General features: G+C 42.1%; 1 protein-coding gene across 7 annotated transcripts in view; it reads right to left on the bottom strand.

Moving 5' to 3' along the window:
• The window catches only part of kank4 (KN motif and ankyrin repeat domains 4), a 94280-nt gene that overhangs the window by 15873 nt on the left and 55907 nt on the right, over positions 1-22500 (bottom strand). For all 7 annotated transcript variants that reach the window (XR_013964526.1, XR_013964527.1, XM_080770703.1 and 4 more), the window contains 2 exons: positions 3445-3518; positions 1-1755 (listed from right to left, as the gene is read on the bottom strand). The exon at positions 1-1755 is cut by the window's left edge and continues 2232 nt beyond it. Coding sequence is in view for 5 of the 7 variants with exons in the window: in XM_080770703.1 (XP_080626829.1) it covers positions 1-1755; positions 3445-3463 (1774 nt within the window). In the remaining 2 variants the exon portion in view is untranslated. The remainder of the gene's footprint in view (positions 1756-3444; positions 3519-22500) is intronic.

Below are 22500 nucleotides of genomic sequence, written 5' to 3'. Positions count from 1 at the left end.
TTGCTGCCTCAGTCTCTGTCACCCTGTCCACAGTGTCCACCCTGTCCGTCTCTGTCCCCCGGTCTACACTTCTGGCCCTCGGCCTCATCGGATGATCCGTCACCACCTCTGTCTCTGTCACCTGGTCAACCCTCTCTGCTACCGACGTCTCAGTCACCTGATCCTGAGTGTCAACTCTCTCTGTCTCTGTGCTCCGATCAACGCTGTTGGCTCTCGATCTTACTGGACACACAGCAGCCTCTATCTCTGGTACCTCACCAGGACTAACACTTCCGGGTTCTGCTCCTTGATCTACATTAACAACACTTTCACTGGACACACATACTTTGATACAAATCCTCTCTGTATCTGTTCCTTTATCAATGGTATTACTAGACTCTGTCTCTGTCTCCTGGTTGATGATAGCCACTCTCTCCGTTTCTGTCCCTCTGTCCACACTCGCCCTCCTCGCTCTGCCGTCTCTCTCTGTCGTACACACCTCCACTCTCACTCCCTCGCTCAGCTGCAGTATCTTCACTTCTTTAAGCTTATTCTCTTCTATTTGATTACTCAAAAGTGAGTTGGTTCTCTCCAAGTCTTGGCTTGCCTTGGTTAGGTTAGCCTCTAGTAGCGTTAGCTTCTCCTGCAGGTGGTGGACATTAGCTAGATCCTTGTTGCAAGCTTTGGCTACTTTATATGTTTCTGATTCCTGCACAGTTATGTCCTGTGATAGTTGCTCTATACGACTACCTAACTTCTCTCTGTGGCGGTCTGATTCCTCTAATGGCTGTGCTTGGCTCTCACGTTCCTGTACTGATTCATGTGTCTCCTTCTCTCTGTGCGACACACTGCTTTGTGCTACACTCTGTGTCTCCTTGCATATTGACTGCTCCACTGACAGGGAGCCTGAAGCTCCAGCCCCTTGGGGCTGAGTGTATGTTCCCAGTTCAGTACTTGGAACTGGGTTAGAGGATAGGACAGAAGCCTTGACCTGTGCTTGGAGTTGAAGCAGAAGCTTTTCCCTTTCCTCTCTCAGTGAGCAAATCTGAGCCTTGAGTTCTGGGATAGTTCTGACCTGTTCTTCCAGCTCTCTAACCCGTTTCAGAGCCACTGTGATCTGCTGGTGTAGCCCCACGCGTTCCTGAGGCACAGAGCGTCTCTCTGTGATGTCCGGTGAGGCACGGAACACATTCTCAGACGAGCCATTCTCTGGCGTGCCCAGCACACGATCTGGACTACCAGTGTCAGAGCCTTTCCGATGCTGGGCAGTGACAGGCATACTTGAGGCTCGGAGCAAGTTTGGCCGACTCTGAAGCCCCAGGAGATGCTGTTCCTGACTCCGAACCCCCATGACACCTTCTTCTCTTAGCTTGGCCGAGGCATAAGTAGACACCTGGCTTGGTGTCCCTCTGCTGCTCTGGCCGGTTGTGCCACCATCGCTGGGCCTGAAGTCATATATTTGTTGGACCTCTGTCACCCTGGACTTGGGCCTCGGTCCTAGGGTGGAGGTCCCAGACCAGACAGTGTCCTTTTCCTTGGGGGCAGGCCTGGGTCCATGCCCAGGGAGGCTGAAGTTCCTGGGCAGAGTGCTGCTGAACTTGGGGCCCCTGACTCTGCGGTGGATGTGTACCCTTTTGATGGTGTTGCCTTTCTCAATGTCATCAACATATTTGAGGAAGTCCAGATCCAAGTGGAAGCCATAAGGGGTCTCAACTGAATAGGGTAGCTGCTTCCTCTGACCTCCTCCCTCACCGGTCTGGGACAGAAAGCCATTCGCTGTAAAATAATAATAATTACGTATCATTATAATCATTATCAACAGACTGTAACAACACTTTTCAGGATACAATAAAACAAAAATCTATAAAATAATCAATTCAATCAAAGTAATTAAATCATGTGACTGTGACCAAGAGACAAATCTAATGTTATAACTATTACTTGCGCAAGCAGAGCGCGCAAGTAATAATTTCGCCCGGTCTCTTCAACGTGACAGCCGTCAACCACTTTTCTGGGTATGCAAGAAAAACAGCAAATCTGTGCCTGGTTTGCTGGGACCAGATTACACAGATGACCATTTTTCTTACGTCATCATTGAGAGCTAGTCATACATATACACACCACGTACTCTGGTCAATGATGACGTAAGAAAAATGGTCATCTGTGTAATCTGGTCCCAGCAAACCAGGCACAGATTTGCTGTTTTTCTTGCATACCCCAAAAAATGGTTGACGGCTGTCACTTTTTGGCACAAAGTAACCACAGTATACTGCTAATCAAATTACAACTACATACTCTATATAGTATATGTATATGTATACGTATGTCTTACGTCATCACAATTTGCAAATAAAATAGCAAATTGTGCCTGAACTGCTGGGACCAGAGTACGTGCTGGGACCAGAGCTCTCAATGATGACGTAAGAAAAATGGTCATCTGTGTAATCTGGTCCCAGCAAACCAGGCACAGATTTGCTGTTTTTCTTGCATACCCAAAAAAATGGTTGACGGCTGTCACTTTTTGGCACAAAGTAACCACAGTATACTGCTAATCAAATTACAACTACATACTCTATATAGTATATGTATATGTATACGTATGTATACCAGAGTACGTGGTGTGTATATGTATGAGTCACTAGCTCTCAATGATGACGTAAGAAAAATGGTCATCTGTGTAATCTGGTCCCAGCAAACCAGGCACAGATTTGCTGTTTTTCTTGCATACCCAAAAAAAAGGTTGACGGCTGTCACTTTTTGGCACAAAGTAACCACAATCAAATTACAACTACATACTCTATATAGTATATGTATACGTATGTCTAGTCATTAGTCATTGCTGGGACGGTGCATACGCATCGAAAAGGGTGGGACGGTGCATAGGGCGCAAAGTAACCACAGTATACCGCTAATCAACTTACAAATGACATATACATAGAGGCAGAAACTGAGATTTGACCGTTTGTAGCGGTTTGTAGCGGTCGAAAGTACTTGCGCGCTCTGCTTGCGCACTAGTAGGCCATTTATGGCCTACTAGTGTGCAACAAGCAAGTATGCACTCGACAGAGTGCAGTTCTAGTTATAATTATGATTGTTATTCATTTTATGCACAGACAGGCTCTGTGGTTCACTGTGGTTCACTGTGTGAACTTCACACAGTGCTTCATTATGTAAAATCATATTATACTGACTACTGAGATGTAATTATCATGCAGTGATTGCACCAAAATATACTCATCTGTATGCAAAACCTTGTGCTGTGTCAACTTGAGATAGGACAGCTAGCACAAGAAGGCAGTAATTTAGATAGAAAGCAATTTGGCCAGATTTAGGGAAGAAATTAAAGTTTAACATTTGATGTTTTACCTCATTGTGGTGTGCATAAAGTATACAACCTTATCAAAGCTGTATGAACAGTGGAAAGTAATCTTCTGTAAGTAAAAAATAATAATAAAAAATCCTCACCATTTTTCTTGTCCATCATTGGTGGTGAAGTTCACAGTCATGGACTTGTGTTTGATACAGTTTGAGCTGGCAGCCTGGAAAAAACAGAATTAGAGGCACAACATTAGTGGACATTGAAGGACATAGGGATTTCATTAGTCTCAAAAGTTGTCTGTGCAGCATGTTAAGAAGGATGAGTTCATAAACAAACCGGTAAATCATACCAATCATACACAATGCAATAGCACCAGTCATACTGTAGCACTTGGTTCACCTGACATTTTGCATAACCACAAGACGTGCTGCGAGGGACAGGGACAAACAACTAGGCTAATAAATATTCATCACAGAGAGAGCGCAAACCCCTCATCACCATACAAGATTGGTTTAGATATTGAGATGGCAAAGCCCTAACCCAAAAAAAATGATAACAAATGAGATAAATGGCAAAAGCGGAACAACACCCTAATATGAATTTTCTGCATTCAATTCAGTTCACACTACTGCATCAGATCTCTAAGGAACATGATGAAGGCTAAGATAACAATGTAGGCATTTAGCAGATCCCACTGGATAAAATGTGTTTTTTTTTCAAAGGTACTGCAGTATCAGCAACACAAATCTAAATCTAACAAAAAAGGGTATAGGGCTATATCTTGTGCCACCCCTTACCCCTTAAACTCATTTGCCATTTTTTACTATTTTGAAAAACCTTTTAAAATAGTTCAAATAGCCGATCTACAAGCTCACAACGTGTCGATGATGTATATTGGATAGTTCAAAATAGTAAAATATGGCAAATATATTTAGGGATAAGGGGTGGCACAAGATAGGGCTGATAGTCTTCTCAGCTAGATTACTGGAATTTACAGTGACTGTCTGCCACAGCACGAGCAAACATCAATAGCAGTGAAATGCATCAACATCCTGCCCATTAACTTTTACCATTTACATTATATTCTACAGAGTCGGAAACAGATCCTCAGAGACCCTTTAAAGTCACCACACACTGAACAGACCCACAGTTGCATCCAACTGATGGCAAAAGAAACGTTCCATTTGGGTGTCATTTGTTCCAGTTGTGGAGGCCAAGAACCCAGAGCCCCATGCCTTGGAATGAAAAACAATTCTACAAAGACAGTCCAAACTTTGAAAGGCATGTCATGCCAACACCAATAATATGCCCGCAGCCAGGCTATTCCTAGAGGCATTGCCTTCAATAAGCTTCACATTTCAAATTTGTTTTAAGCCAATACTTTAGTACTTGGGGCCAAATATCGACTCTAATACTATTTAGCAAATAAGCACATTATTCATGTTTATGTTTATTTATTTGATATGGACATAACAATCACATTGCTCATTGCACAATTGTACAACTTGTAGATGCATCGTTTACAGTGTGTTAGCACGAGTGCTAGTTTTCACCACTTGTCCATAGGAGACTTTTCTGAAAATACAAAGTTAAAAGAACACCCAATCTAAAAATAAGAAGTACATTCAATAAAAAGTACATTCAAGTGAAATTTACAGCAAGGTTACAGTACATTACAAAACCTCCAGTACAAAAGTAAACATATTCATTCTCGTATAAATAGTAAGTTAATTGTGATGACTCTAGCCAGTTGGAGATGTTCTCATACAATTTACATGCTAATTTGTTTCATCAGAGGAAATACAGTCACATAGAAGGCAGAGCAACAGAGTGCCTGAAGCATCAATTTAATGAAAACTGCAGAGCAAAACTTAACAGCGGTGATTTGAAAGGTATTTATTGATGTGAGTAGTGAGTAATACAACAAATACTAACTTGCAACCTTTTAGAGCAGCATAGAAATGTTTAAAACGGTTGTATTCTGAGAGGAGGGCGGCATTAAAATCGAACTGTACCTGATATATATTTGTTTTTCAAAATGGGCCACATATACTATTATACTATGCAGATGGTGAAAAGGGCCAAACAGTGTTCTGTACAGCCTCAGGCGGCTGTAGAAATTCTAACGAGCCTCCACATCCTGAGGACGTTCTACAGCAGCACCATCCAGAGCACCTGGTATGGGAACCACACAGCCCTCCACCGCTCAGCGCTACAGTGGGTGGTGTGAATGTGGAACTACACAGCCCTCCACCGCTCAGCGCTACAGTGGGTGGTATGACTGTGGAACTACACAGCCCTCCACCGCTCAGCGCTACAGTGGGTGGTGTGAATGTGGAACTACACAGCCCTCCACCGCTCAGCGCTACAGTGGGTGGTGTGAATGTGGAACTACACAGCCCTCCACCGCTCAGCGCTACAGTGGGTGGTGTGAATGTGGAACTACACAGCCCTCCACCGCTCAGCGCTACAGTGGGTGGTGTGAATGTGGAACTACACAGCCCTCCACCGCTCAGCGCTACAGTGGGTGGTATGACTGTGGAACTACACAGCCCTCCACCGCTCAGCGCTACAGTGGGTGGTATGACTGTGGAACCACACAGCCCTCCACCGCTCAGCGCTACAGTGGGTGGTGTGTATGTGGAACTACACAGCCCTCCACCGATCAGCGCTACAGTGGGTGGTATGACTGTGGAACTACACAGCCCTCCACCGCTCAGCGCTACAGTGGGTGGTATGACTGTGGAACCACACAGCCCTCCACCGCTCAGCGCTACAGTGGGTGGTGTGAATGTGGAACTACACAGCCCTCCACCGCTCAGCGCTACAGTGGGTGGTATGACTGTGGAACTACACAGCCCTCCACCACTCAGTGCTACAGTGGGTGGTATGACTGTGGAACTACACAGCCCTCCACCGCTCAGCGCTACAGTGGGTGGTGTGAATGTGGAACTACACAGCCCTCCACCGCTCAGCGCTACAGTGGGTGGTATGACTGTGGAACTACACAGCCCTCGACCGCTCAGCGCTACAGTGGGTGGTCTACACAGTCCTCCACCGCTCAGCACTACAGTGGGTGGTGTGACTGTGGACGGCCAAGCACATTATTGGAGGTGAGCTTCCCTCCAGGGCATAATTGGGCCTACATCCAGCCAGTGCTGCGTAGTCAAGGCTAAACAGATCATCCAAGACACCGCAGCCACAATCTGTTCATGCTGCTACCGTCAGGCAAGCGACACCACAGTATTAAATGCTGAACAAACAGACAAAGGGACAGCTTCCACAGTCATGCCATCAGCCTGCTGAACAGGTGTCGGCCCCAACCGCACATGATCGTAAACCTGTTCTGTTCAATACGGCAACTTATGGTCTTATGCACTCATTTACATTTTGATTGGTACACTCACACTCACTCAATAAACAAATAAACACTGTATGCATATTTGACTATACATTTTATGCATTTGAAACTGTTATTATTTGATGTTGCACAAGGGACTATGAAGTATGAACACTCATACACACTTCATGTACATTCCTGCTTGCTTTGCTACTATCTGGCTGCTCAGACACTGCTGCTCACCTGCCACCACAGTGGATCTGCTGTTTATGTACGGGGGATTCGGAGTCCCTATGGTTGGGACTGATGCACTTTATCAGAGTACATAAAAAGCAGATCCAATTCATCGCCAAACCATCATAAATATATTGCTCGTTGTATATTCAATAAGAATATGTTACATCCATTCATGAGTTGTCCTGACTGAACTACAATTTGCGAGAAGCATGCATGCAATAATTTCACCTTCTTCTTTATATCTAGTGTTAGGACTAAGGGCTAAAATATCACAATATTTCCTACTAAATACCTCAATATAGTATTGTGATGACAATATATATATATTTTTAATTAAATTGTTTTGATTAAATCCAGGAAAAGACAACACTAAGTACCATATCACAATATCCAAAATATCAGACGATATCTAGTCCCATATCACAATATCGATAATATTTCCGTGGCCTACCTAGTGTGAACTTGTGATAACTCAACGTAAACCTCTAGTTTACGTTGAGCTATCATACTGCATGACACAGTTTCCCTGCAGGGCATTAGTCTCACTATTACACTATTTATTAGGATTCCATCACAGAAACATCTCTGCAACAGCAGAACCAAAAGGCTAGCGGCCTTTAGGGAGTATGAAAGCACTGCTGCCATAAGAGGCTGAAAATGCTGCTCTGATCAGAATAGAGGTGAAATCCTCGATATAACTGGAGCCAACATTTGCATACTTTGAGAGTTACAAACTGATACATTTACACTGAGGATTTTACTGTTTAGAAGAGATCAGTACAGTACTGCAGAAAGCTCAGAATGTTACCCAGTCTAAAAGCATGTTTAGTCAATTTGTAGCCACTGTCCAGTCTGTACTGGACAGACGTGGACCGATTACAGATGGCGAAACTGACTGCTTTAGGTAGTTATCTTAATGTGCTCTAATGTTTTGATACACTGCTAATGCACAATATTTAGCTTTCGGTCCCTGCCAAAGTTGAAAACAGTGTGCTGTGCAGCATCAAACCACTGAGGGACATTATTGCAAGGCAAGCACTAGGTCGGCTGACTACATCATCAATCATAATGACAACGAGTCCACACAGGCATCTATCTAATCAGGAGCTGTGACTACCTCTATGTGGCCCTTGTTCTGTCTTCAACAGAGTGAGCTTTAACAGTCAAAATAATAGGCAACCTAGAAGAGAAATGTTGCATCAATGCAGGCTCTCTCTATCTCTATCTGTCTATGTTGTAAATGATCACACATGCTGAGTGACAGAGAGACAGCCAAAGTACGGGATCCAATGTCATGTGATTGCTACCATGGAAACCGCTCTAGAATGTACTACTTCTGCTTCCTGTCCCAAGTGTGTAGAGAGCAGGGGCATCCTGACTCATCCTAATGTTTAATGCGACTTCAATCAGCTCGCTGTCCTTAAGGCTTAATTAGCCGATTTGCAAGCAGAAGAATGCCACTCCTAATTGCTAAGTAAAGAACGGACGGACCCTTTTGGTAATTATATATACAGTAGGCAGGCAACCAGAGTTTCTTTAATTAGATCCTTAGCAGAGAAAGAGAGGGAGAAGATAAATGAGAGAAAAAGCCAGAGGAAAAGAGAAAGATGAAGATGAAAACAGAATTATCAAGCAAGAGAAAGGGATGACGAGAGCGAAAAGTAAGCAAACAAGGGGAATTAAGGGATGACCTGAATGTAGAGACAGAGGCTGATGTTGAAGAACTATTCAGTGACTCCGTATACAACTTAAAGAAGCATCTCTAATGAGGAAGACCAACTGGGACCATGCAATCTGTTTTCAGGAATTTTCAAGTCTTTCCTTTTCTAATTACAGTGGCTGCTAAACTTGTCATGATTAATATAAAGGGGGGGGGGGGGTGTGCATCACCGGCCTATTGGAGGGAGAAATGGCGGCACATCATGGCAGGCGGTAATGGCCAACATGGGCCAAAATCTCCCGGGCAGGCGGGCACACATGGCTGCTACGGATGGTGAGGTAGAATTCATGATTCAGGAGACACAGATGCAAAGGACCCAAAATACAAAGCGTAATACAGCAGCCTTCAACAGAACAGCTGTATATCAACAAGGCAGAGGCCTGCCAACACCTGCCATATTTCATCCCGGTGGGGCCTACCATTTCCTTCGCCTGGTAAGTTCCATGTTGACAGTAGCCTAATATTAATCTATTTATTCAATCAAATGTGCCTTTCTCATCGTGATTAATAAATAAGGCTGCCATGGGTATGTGATAAACAAATGGATCACCAGCAGACATTCATCGTTGCCAAAGCTTGTATACAACCTAGGACACGCATATCTGATACTCTCTATATGTTTTGTGTTCATTGCACTGTGCCAAATGAGTGGTGATCAAATAATAGCAGAGTAGTAATGGTACTCATGCTGTCCAATCTGTGTTGATTTACAGCACAGTGATAATGACTATGATCTGAAAGCTTCTGAACATTATGCTGATGCAAACTGTTGGACTGGCTTGAGTATATTATAATGATCTAAAATGGAATATGTACTGTAAGTGTGTGTGTGTGTGTGTGTGTGTGTGTGTGTGTGTGTGTGTGTGTGTGTGTGTGTGTGTGTGTGTGTGTGTGTGTGTGGGTCCTTTCCCATCTCTACTGTATGTACAGCACACAACACCCTTCTCACACCTGCTCATAACCCCTCAAGGACGTGCGTCGATCTCCTAACACCAATCCAATAACTGTGACAGCTGCTGGAGAGGTGATGACATACAGTATATTATGTGAAGCCCGGAAGACTCTGTTATAATGGGAATGCACTACATATGCTAGCTGGTACAGTACATGTACAGTACTGACTGCCAGACCATTTCATATGCCATCACTGTCCTGCACAAACCTCTACTACAGTACTACCCCAGTTTTAGTTGTCAAAACTAAAGACAATTGTCTTTTAAATTTGATCAATTGAGAGATGTGGAAATTGTTCCATGGCCCGCCAAAAACGATTATAATGCACTGTAAAATGCAAAATACAGAAAATATCAAATATCAGTTGGATATAGTGAATTCATGTGAAAGCCAATCATTTTAAATCAGTGATTGGATGATCTGAGGCTGAGCTCTGAAAACCTTATAGACTACATCCCTATTCTAGAATGTATGAAACACAAATCAAAGGAAAATGCAGCTCAGGGTCTCTCATGAACCGAGCTCAAAGCCAGCTGTCATTGGTCCAGACTACGTAGGTATCCCTATTATACACGCTCCAGCTTCCTGTATGACAATGGACGTCAATTGAGGTAAACGATCCAAAAAAAAAGTCTGATCAAAATGCAATAATCAAACATAAAAATCTGTTGATTTCTCCATGGTTTGATGTGTACGCATAGATGGTGAAAATAGTTAATCAAAACTGAGTGAGGGTATGATTCTGTGCAGAGATTGCTTTGGCGAGCCACATAGGACACTCACACATGTGCTTCAGGCACATCAGACACGCGTCACTCACGCCTGAGTGCTTGAAGCTTCCCTGTTCACTTCCATTATATGGGAGAAAACAGGCGTTGTGACGCATTGCCGGCTCATGAAGTCTGACGTCTTTGAAGCGCCATGGTTCAACAATCAACATTGGTGATGATGGTGAAGCAAAATGTTGTTCTGTACAGTAGATTCCCCAAGGCACACATACAAATCACACTTGTGTGAAGTGAGGGGCGCTCTTATCATCATACAGTACATCATTGTACATCACATTCCGTGCTCAGCCAATCAAATCATCACAAAAGTAATTCCGGCCAATCACTTTTGCCGTCTTCACTTTTCTGCCCTCACTTTTATTTTATGTACTTTGCTCAGCCAATCCAATCATCACTATGGGGTGATCAGCCAATCACAAGCCAATGTTCAGACAAACCCAGAAAGCTTGGCATAGGAGGGGCTAGTGCCCTCCAAAAACACGAGCATGGTAGGCTATAGAATGCGTGGTTAAATTAAAGTATACGTAGGTACTGTAGTCAAGATACAGATAAAATAATTACACTTTCAGTGCTTCCCTACTGACTATGAAATAGAAATAGTAGTATGTGAAAAGCACTCATCAAACACATTTCAGATGGATATCTGGCTTTGAAATGAAACTCTTCAGAAGCCCACGACCCAGACGACCAAGAGGGCGGGAAGCATTAATTGAAAGTCACGGGTCATTACACTGCAGTGGAGATTGAATTAGACCAATACATTGACATAGAGCAGACTGCGACAGTGGACAGGGCAACAGGAAATAAGATTGGAATGAGGGACCGAGAGTCAGCAGATGGCCGAGGTAGAGAGATGAAGAAGCAGAGATGGGAGTGGCAGCTGCACATGTTCCTATCACACAAGCTCAGAGAGATGGATGTTATATTTCACTTTGTCTTTCACTTCAGTTCTCCCTCTCTGTCATCTGAATTTTTTTACACATGATTTTGTAACCCTTTTTTCAGTATGATTCTGAATAGGCCTTACCCTTAAATATATATGGTATTAATGGAAGTATATATAGTAGTGGTGGTAGTGGTAGTGAACCTAGTATGGAGCCCTGGAGGACCCCTGTCAACTACTGTAAGTATAGTGGTTAAAATGAAAAACATGTGAAGGCACTGGAGTCTAGCACACACACGTGCACCTCTAAACCTTCATCAGCCATGTGAAAACAGAGGTGGGGAACTGCTAACAGCAGCAGAAAGACAAACAAACACCAACAACTGTTTGCGAGAAATGAGTTCTGTTTTCCTCCAAGGTTCCAGGTGCTGCTCAGGTCCTTATCATGAGCCCCGACATGAGTAACAGCAGCTATCTCTGTTTACCTCTGCGCTAGTCTGAGAATGTGAACAGTGTTGTCCAGCTTTAACACACAAACACTCAAACAGAGTCAGACCCATGTACTGAGATATAGCACACTTAGATTTAATGCTGCCATCCGTGGCCCAATCTCACAATAACATGGTTTCAATGGAATGTAGGGGTGCAACAGTTAATCGAACTAATAATACTTTAATATAATAATAATCTATCAGTATTTTGTGCATCAAAGTAGGGATATGGGTGTAGTCTAGTGCAACCATTGTGGAAGAAAGCATCTCTACAAGCAATGTTGCTAATTTTGGGGCGCCCGCTGGCCAAGTGGTCCAGGCGCATGCCACATATAGGTTTTGGCCTGACAGCGTGTCACGTGTTCAAGTCCCGTTCACGACCTTTGCTGCATGTCTCTCCCCCTCTCTCTCTCCCTCTTTCCTGTCAGTCTTCACTTGATAAATAAAAGGCAGAAAACCCTATTTGTTTTGAAATAATAATAATAATGACATGCCAAAATTGATTTTTGTTTTAAATTTAGGATTAGATTGATAAGTTCTATTTGTTACACACCTAGAAAAAATCACACCCGTGTGAACTGAGTGGTGCAATCCCCCCCCCCCCCCCCCCCCACCTCTCTCTCTCTCTCTCTCTCTCTCTCTCATTAGCAGGCACCAGGCACATCACTATCCCTCTCTGTATCTGGCGCCCCCTATTGGTACTAATAAGTCACATACTCGTGCTCATGACAGACCACTGATACATAGATACGGCCGGGCTACATAGATACGCACGGACATTGCTGGTTGTAGGAGTGGTTGCACCACTCAAAAACAACAGGACCGTTGAGAAATGGTTCTCTTATGCCGTATGTTGTTCATTATCTCATTGCCTGTGTGCTCTGCAGGGGTGAGATTGTGATGGCTGAATCTCATGGTCATGTCAGTGTCAGACGCACTCTTCTGGGGCCAATTTGTTCTTGACCTGCATCCAATACATCTCATTTCAGTCTCATTCCAGCGTGTTGTCCGCTCTAATCCAATACAGTCCTGTCCTGTGTGCTGGTGTCGTCTGCAGTCTGTGCAATGTGTTGTGCAGGCCAGGCTCAGAATTAATGTTCCCAATGCAACACACACAACATCTGCCTCTAAACCCCAGAGAGATCATGAACAAGGGAGCTTCTGTCTGTGACAGTGTCGCTGTACGGTAGCACTACAGTATAGTACATTGAGCAACTCTTAGCACCCCGAGCGGCAAGAACGGAGTTATCCGTCCTATATCAATTAGTAACGCTCGTCGCCCAGGACGGAGTTTAATAAAAGGACAGAGATTTATTGATGTCAAAACCGATCGCATCGCTACACAGGCTGGGAGCGTCTGTTGCGCAACATTCTATGTTATTTCCGGTTGGGACGTCATCGAAAATGTTCCCCCCCATTTTAGCGGATGACATTGAAAATCTTAAAACCTGAATAACTCTTTTTTTAGACGGCCCATTGCGGTCCCGTCGCTAGTCGCGTTAGAATTAATCATACCGTATTAATTATATTAGCTAGTTTCATGCAACACTGTTAGGGCTGGGTCAATTAGTCAATTACAAAAAACTATTATGAAATGTTAACGTTGATTCACTGATATATATACTGTATATAAAAACATTTAATGAAAAAAAACACACTTCATAATTGATACGATAATCGCGAAGAAAGTAATCGATAAATGCAGCCCTACTTATTTCATATGACTTACTTACAGAGGCTGAGAACCCAAGAAAAGTGGAGGATGTTGGGGGAAGGTTCCGTCTGTGAGTAAATCTACAGTGACTGCTTTAACCTACATTTTGTGTTCCATGTGGCTGCATAATTGAAATCACCCTCGTTGCAGAGCATACAACAGAGACCCACACTTCTACAAAGAAAAGCAATAATAAAACAGTGAAAAAAGCCTAAAAGCCACAGACAGATGCCTCTTACACGTTGCCAATTTTGAACCTAAATCACACTGTTCTATTGTGAGAGAAAATATATACTGCGGGAAGAAATACTCTATGACTTCCGTGGATTTATGCCGCAAAATGCTGTTTCGTGATATCAGGTGTACACAACACATTGATGCGTTTGGTGCAGACATTTACTTTCTACTTTCTTTAGGCCTATGTTTCAAGACAGAGGTTTTGTGCAGCCATAGTGCTGGGAAACAATGTTTTAAAATGTTAATGCTGTAACTTCACAGTTCACACTGAGCTCAACTACTATAAATACTGGCCTGGCTAAATATGAGCCACTCCAGTACTTCCTGAACATGTTCCCTAATTCAGATTCTGTACTGTTCATAATGTCTAAACTGGAAAGACTAAAATGCTATCATTGTGATGCTTTGGAGGATTCAATTCACCGAACATAAGTAACTGTACTACTGACATCAATTCAACAGTGGCCCATTTACATTGTCTTGTAATGTTGACAGAGAGGCAAAGTGATGGTTTGGATGGATGCCAGAAGCAGGGATAAACCATATCCCTGCCGGCACTAAAAATGAATGACCAGCGAGGAGATATCAAACGTTTTCGGAATTTCCCCCATCCTGCTCAGCAAATCAAACGCTGCTCGGAACCACAGTACCAAGACAGGCGTGTCATCTCATAGCGTAACATCCCTTGCACTCTGCCTAGTGCCTTCCCTGTCATCCTCCCAGGGACAGATAACCTTTATGCCCCAAACATTGTGCCCACATCTCTTTTCTTATCTCTCCATTCTTGCATCGTACCAAGAATAAAAAATACCTGCTTTGTGGCCTAGTGGCATTTATAGCATTAGGAGCAGCCGTCTGCTTTCATTAACGATAAGGGAACAACACACACCATCCATTATTCATTCAGTCCACAGTCTGCCAGTTGTAGCTGATGTGGATGATGTAGCATGGCTAAGGGCTGATGTGGATTATGTAGCATGGCTAAGGGCTAGCGTGGCAAGCCGGCTGTCCTGTGCAAGAGGCAATACTGCATGGTGCTTGAAAAATAGCCATTAAAAGGTAAGGTAAGTGATATATAGTCGTTGAAACAAAAAGTGTTTTGTTAAAAGTTAAGCACTATGTTATGATAGTAATCATAGACTATAGAGTGTTTGTTCAGTAACAGGGGTCTCCCATATATCCAGTGCACTGTCAGCAGAGACGGCACAGCTGGCTGGCTGTCCTGACGTGACCCAGTACTTACCGTACCCTGAGTGGGGCCCTGCGTACAATACACTGATGTTCAGAGTGAGGACAGTGATGTACTGAGTGAGGTACCGAGTACATCACGAGGGCCCAGCTCTACAAGCTCATAGCGCGCCACTCGCCAGTGTACCCCTAGTACCCCTCCATGCTGCACGCGCATGAATGTACATCTAAGTATGAGTATACACATGTATGAATAAGTATGAATATACATATGTATGAATATACATATTGAATGAAGGTACATATTGAATATAATCCTTGAGTATGGCATAATCCTTGAGTACGGCCTTTGAAAGTATATATATATATGACATGTGAGTGCCAGATATGACATTGAGTGACAGCCTTCAATCCTCCTGAGTCCCGTGTGGACGGGACTGCCCTTTTACTTTTGCCTCATACCTCAAATAATCCCCAACACCAGCTCGTTAATAAACAGAAAATACATGTTCAGGTGTGAGCAAATCAGGAGAGAGCACTCCTTATTTATCAGCTTCAAGTTCCAGTTCCAGTTTCAAATGTGTCATTTCTTTGTGTCATCACTTCCAATTCCACATGTTTATCCTTTATCCTGTGTGAGTTCTCTCTCCTGATTAGATCAAATTGGTATCCTGCCATGAACATGCCTTTTCTGTTTTCTAAAAGGCTGGAGAGACACACTATAGGGCGGAAGTTACAGTTACAGTAGACTAGATACCCTAAAAATATTGCTCTTAAATCCTACTCAGTAGGGTGACCTGGGGGTATATCTGAATGAGGGAAAAAGGAAGGCAGAGGGAGAGAAGTAAGTGAAAGTGTGGATGGAGTAGAAGAGGTACTGAGGGATGAGCGACAGGGAGAAAGCTAGGGGGTAAGGGAGGGAGGGGGACGACAGCAATGAGGGATGCGGAGGGGAGTGAGGCTGACAGCAGAGGTGGGATGACGGAAGGTGGTAGGCGAGAGGAGGAAACAAGTGTGTGTGCTGTAATATAGTGATATAACAGTAGATTCGTGACAGTGCTGCCATGTCGCGTTGGATCCACTTCTGCAAGTTACTTTGTCTATGACAGGTCAAAACAACACGCATGCATGCAAATGCGCACCTTACTCTTGCAATTAAAATGCATGATTCACGTGTGAAACCCATTCATATACTGTAGTATGGCAAGACAATGTAAAATATGCCTGGAGCCCGTTGCTCATTAATTTCCCCTCTCTTCGCACACATGCACACTGGTGGTAAACAGAAAATGTGACTGCTCCGAGAAGAAATCAACACCAAAGAAATTCTAACTACCGGTATTCATCTTTAGATGATTAAAGCCACACAAACACACATGCACACACATTCAGGCTGCATGGGAAATTAGTTGGCGGGTTGCCACAACAAGCATGGCATCTGACAAAAATAAAAAGCTTTCCTGTGTGTGTGTGTGTGTGTGTGTGTGTGTGTGTGTGTGTGTGTGCGTTTGTTCCTCCGTCATAATGGGGACACATGCTTGTTTACACAGTCACCTACAGAGGACCTCAAACAGTATGGGGACAAATGTGTAGGTCCCCATAACACAAATCATTCAGGAGGTAGGGGAGAGGTTGCTGATGTGTCTGGTGTAATTTTTTTAGCAAGTCCCATAAAACATGTTTTCATGTTCATGAACACACACACACAGTTCATGACAAGTGTGTTAATAATGGGGACATCCCCCAGCAGGCGATAGTTGGTACTGCAGTGTGTGTGTGAGAGTGTGTGTGAGAACACAAAAACACTACTAGCCAATCACAGATCAGAGATTTACATAAGTTTCCATAAGCTCAAACCAGCGTTACGGGGACCGTAGCTAAGTTTGATCAACTGAACACATTTTGAATGGTGCACTACATTACAGGAGTTTTCACTGGGGGGGTCTCTCTGTACAGTACAGTACAGTACAGTACAGTACAGTACAGTACAGTACAGTTGAATGTAGTACAGTACAGTACAGTACAGTACAGTACAGTACAGTACAGTACAGTACAGTACAGTGGATAACAGTACTGTACAGTACATTACAGTACAGTGGAATACAGTACAGTACAGTATTGCCAAAATATGTATAGAGTCAATTTGTATTGGTGTTGGGGAGGGGGGCGGGGCGGGGGTCACGAGACATGGTCAAAGCATTGCCTGGGGGTCCCCAGCCAAAACACATTGAAGAACACAAGATCACCCCTGTCAATGATTAATATGGAGCAATGTGATTATAAGTGTAATAATGTAATAAGAGTAATAGTGTAATAAGTGCAATAGTGAAATAATTGTAATAAGTGCAATAGTGAAATAATTGTAATAAGTGTATTAGTGGAATAATAGTAATAGTGTAATAGTATAATAAGTGTAATAGTCTATCACGTGTAGTAGAGTAATAAGTGTAATAGAGGGATAGTGTAATAGGCTAATAAGTGTAATAGTAGAATAGCGTAATAGTGTAATAATTGTAATAGTGTAATAGTGTATTAAGTGTAATATAGTAATTGTAATAAGTGTACTAGTGTAATAGCATAATATGTGTTATAGTGTAAAAAGTGTACTAGTGTAATAGCATAATATGTGTTATAGTGTAAAAAGTGTACTAGTGTAATAGCATAATATGTGTTATAGCGTAAACAGTGTACTAGTGTAATAGTGTAATAATTTAATATGTGTAATAGTGTAATAGTAAGTGTAATGGTACAGTACAGTACAGTACAGTACAGTACAGTACAGTACATACCAGTGGAGTGCAGTACAGTGGAATGTAGTACAGTACAGTACAGTGGATAACAGTACAGTACAGTACAGTACAGTACAGTACAGTACAGTACAGTACAGTACAGTACAGTACAGTGGATAACAGAACAGAACAGTACAGTACAGTACAGTGGATAACAGTACAGTACAGTACAGTACAGTACAGTACAGTACAGTACAGTACAGTACAGTACAGCGTATTACAGTACAGTATATAACAGTGCAGTACAGTGGATACCAGTACAGTGGATAACAGTACAGTGCAGTGCAGTACAGTACAGTACAGTGCAGTGCAGTGGAGTGGAGGGCAGTGCAGCGCAGCACAGTACAGTACAGTGGAGTGCACATTCGACCTCACATTCCGACCACTGTCTTGTGCAGAGATATGTCAGGACTGTTCAAAGCAGCTTTTTCAGGGTGCGTTAAAGTCGCCCATGTAGACAGTGAAACCAAACATTGTCATATTTAATAATACCATTAATTTAATACTATTGTATACTTGATACTAAAAACCATCTACTTAATTTGCAATTGATGAGCCTACATTGCAACCGGATTTAGCAAAAGGACATAGATCAGAATGTACCAAAAATAGCGTTAACTTATTATTTTTGTCCATCTGTACTGTGCAAGCTTTATTGATTATCCTTGGGAAATTCAGGTGCCATACATATTGATATCAATGTTGATACATATTCCTAAATAGTCGCTTCCCTGCATGTTGTGGTGGGGTTGGTGACTAGCAGGTTCAGGAAAGTATAAGACAAAGTATAAGGGTAATAAACAGAGGAAGAACATAATTATGCAAGGAGAAGAGAAACCTCACCTCAAGTCTCTTTGCTGTGAGACATCTTACCAGGTGAAAATTTGAGCTACAACCATGGAAACTGACTGGCCATGGCGGACTAAGGTGAGGACATGTTCTCAAACATATAAGCCTGACTTACTTATTTATATTCAAAGTGAGATTGTTGCAGTAGAGGAAATGTAATCCAAATCTTTGTAGTTGTGCTCTAGAGAGGTTTGTGGAGAGGTTTTCAGCAACACAGCATGCCTTTTCCACTTGTACCCCACTTTTATTTAAATGTCCTAATCAGTGTAACATAAGTAGGCCTCACGTGGTCCCTTTGTTGCACATTAGCATGGGGTCCCCAATATGCATGTTTTAAGATGTGTGTGTATTTATGCAAGCTTGTAGGCAGAATAATTTAAACTTCAGAATACATGTATTTATATGTCCCCATGATGCACATTAGCTTAAAGTGTGTTATATATATCACAAAAAAGTGTGTTATAAATACCTACTATCTAACAAAATGGTATATTGGACTACATCAGGATGTTGTAATACTAGTAACATTATCTTACATGAGTCATTTCGAAACTTTCAATAAGTGCATTCAACATTGATAGTCAAGTGCACTACTTTCACATGCCTACATCTTGTCTTTTAAATATTCAATGAATCTTATTCTAAACAGATGTTGAATGGCATACCTGCAACATTCCTTTACTGGGGCTTATCAGGCTTAACATTATGGTAATGTTTTGGGCCAGGCCAAGCCTTGGGCTGGACCAGTTTGGGTCCAGGCTTTAATTGTCAGGCCCGTTGAGAACTCTAACAGCATGTATGTTCCCTTGACGCACATTGGCCTAAAGTAAAGGGCATTAAAAGTCTAAATATTGTACATCACATAACTGAAAGTGTGTACTGAATACCTACTGTCCAACATCATTTGTTTCTTTTAATGTCCTAATATCTAGTAATATCAGTTTAACAAGTGCACCTCACGGGGTCCCCAAAATGCATGTTTTTAGATGTGTGTATTTATGCAAGATAGTAGGCGGAATAATTTAAACTTCAGAAGACATATATGTCCCCATGATGCACATTAGCACGGGGTCCCCAATATGCATGTTTTAAGATGTGTGTGTGTGTGTGTGTGTGTTTATGCAAGCTTGAAGGCAAAATAATTTAAACTTCAGAAGAGATGTCCCCATGATGCACATTTAGCACAGAGTCCCCAATATGCATGTTTTAAGATGTGTGTGTGTGTGTGTGTGTATTTATGCAAGCTTGAAGGCAAGATAATTTAAACTTCAGAATACATGTGTGTGTGTATTTATATGTCCCCATGATGCACATTAGCTTAAAGTGTGTTATATATATCACAAAACTGAAAGTGTGTTCTAAATACCTACTATCTAACAAAATGGTATATTGGACTACATCAGGATGTTGTAATACTAGTAACATTATCTTACATGAGTCATTTCGAACTCGCTTTTATCCAAAGAAACTTTCAAAGTGCATTCAACATTGATAGTCAAGTGCACTACTTTCACATGCCTACGTCTTGTCTTTTAAATATTCAATGAATCTTATTCTAACCAGATATTGAATGACATGCCTGCAACATTCCTTTACTGGGGCTTATCAGGCTTAACATTATGGTAATGTTTTGGGCCAGGCCAAGCCTTGGGCTGGACCAGTTCGGGTCCAGGCTTTAATTGTCAGGCCCGTTGAGAACTCTAACAGCATGTATGTTCCCTTGACGCACATTGGCCTAAAGTAAAGGGCATTAAAAGTCTAAATATTGTACATCACATAACTGAAAGTGTGTACTGAATACCTACTGTCCAACATCATTTGTTTCTTTTAATGTCCTAATGTCTAGTAATATCAGTTTAACAAGTACACCTCACGGGGTCCCCAAAATGCATGTTTTTAGAGGTGTGTATTTATGCAAGATAGTAGGCGGAATAATTTAAACTTCAGAAGACATATATGTCCCCATGATGCACATTAGCACGGGGTCCCCGATATGCATGTTTTAAGATGTTTGTGTGTGTGTGTGTTTATGCAAGCTTGAAGGCAAAATAATTTAAACTTCAGAAGAGATGTCCCCATGATGCACATTTAGCACAGAGTCCCCAATATGCATGTTTTAAGATGTGTGTGTGTGTGTGTATTTATGCAAGCTTGAAGGCAAAATAATTTAAACTTCAGAATACATGTGTGTGTATTTATATGTCCCCATGATGCACATTAGCTTAAAGTGTGTTATATATATCACAAAACTGAAAGTGTGTTCTAAATACCTACTATCTAACAAAATGGTATATTGGACTACATCAGGATGTTGTAATACTAGTAACATTATCTTACATGAGTCATTTCGAACTCGCTTTTATCCAAAGAAACTTTCAATAAGTGCATTCAACATTGATAGTCAAGTGCACTACTTTCACATGCCTACGTCTTGTCTTTTAAATATTCAATGAATCTTATTCTAACCAGATGTTGAATGACATGCCTGCAACATTCCTTTACTGGGGCTTATCAGGCTTAACATTATGGTAATGTTTTGGGCCAGGCCAAGCCTTGGGCTGGACCAGTTCGGGTCCAGGCTTTAATTGTCAGGCCCGTTAAAAACTCTAACAGCATGTATGTTCCCGTGACGCACATTGGCCTAAAGTAAAGGGCATTAAAAGTCTAAATATTGTAGATCACATAACTAAAAGTGTGTACTGAATACCTACTGTCCAACATAATTAGTTTATTTTATTGTCCTAATGTCTAGTAATATCATGTACACCTCACAGGGTCCCCAAAACGCATGTTTTATGGTGTGTGTGTGTATTTACGCAAGCTAATAATTCAAACTTCAGTAGACATTTATGTCCCCATCATGCACATTAACATGGGGTCCCCAAAAGGCATGTTTTAAGTTGTGGATATGTGTGTGTATTTAAGCAAGCTTGTACCCTGAATAAATTAAACTTCAGAAGACGTCTGTCCCCGTCATGCATTTTAGCCTAAATTGTATTAAAAGTCTTCATAGACCACATACAAAATGTGTTTGAATGCCTACTGTCCAACATACTGGTGTATTGGACTAAATCAGGATGTTGAAATACTAGTGATATTATTAAACGTACAATAAGTGAATTCAACATGCACATTCACATGCCTACCTCTTGTCTAAAATATTCAATGAATCTTATTCTTCACAGATGTTCTACGACGTGTGTGTATGTGTGCACCAGGGGATGGAGCCTGCCCCACAGACACGCATGGCTCCAGCAAACCACCACAAAGAGTTCACTGACTCAACTGACAAATTACTGTGCTTACCAAGCACCAAGACGTTAAGGTATCTATTCAGTTCATCTGAAGACAGTGAACAAGAAGATCCTCTTTCACCAAAGTTGAGGAGGACCAAAAGCTTTCATGGCTCTGATGAACTCTTTGATTCAACTCCAGACAGTGAACAAGATGATGTTATTTCATCACAGTTGAGGACCAAAAGCTTTGGTTCAACACCAGACAGTGGAGAGGAATATGTCCCAAACTCCAGTGAGCACAGTGCCTCAGAATGTAGTGACTCAATCCCTATAATAAAGAAAGCTCATCGAGAGGAATATGTCCCAAACAACAGTGAGCACAGTGCCTCAGATTGTAGTGACTCTATTCTAGGGATTAAAGAAATGAAGAAAGCTCATCAAGAAAGATCAATCACTGGAGACGATGATGATGCGTAACTTATTAACGTTTGGAAAAATATTATTTTGTTTTGAATCAAGGATGTTGCTCTTGAAATAAATCATGGCATAACATTATAATGGGCTGTATTCCTTGTGAATACATTACATGCATGTTGCATTCTAAATTGGAGACTTTCTACAAAATTTGGGACCCTTATTTGAATCATATTGGAACCACACTGTCTGCCACGATACTTGGAGGTTTTCCGTACCAACCTTAGATATCTTATATGCCAGCATTCTTCCCTAGTGGGTGCTCTGCTTTGGGTGGGGGCTTGTCTGCCCTTTGGGTATGG

This window comes from Protomyctophum bolini (assembly GCF_963924005.1).
Source record: "Protomyctophum bolini genome assembly, chromosome: 8".
NCBI lineage: Eukaryota > Metazoa > Chordata > Actinopteri > Myctophiformes > Myctophidae > Protomyctophum > Protomyctophum bolini.
Note: the sequence above shows the minus strand (reverse complement) of the source record. Positions and strands in the feature narration are given on the sequence as shown.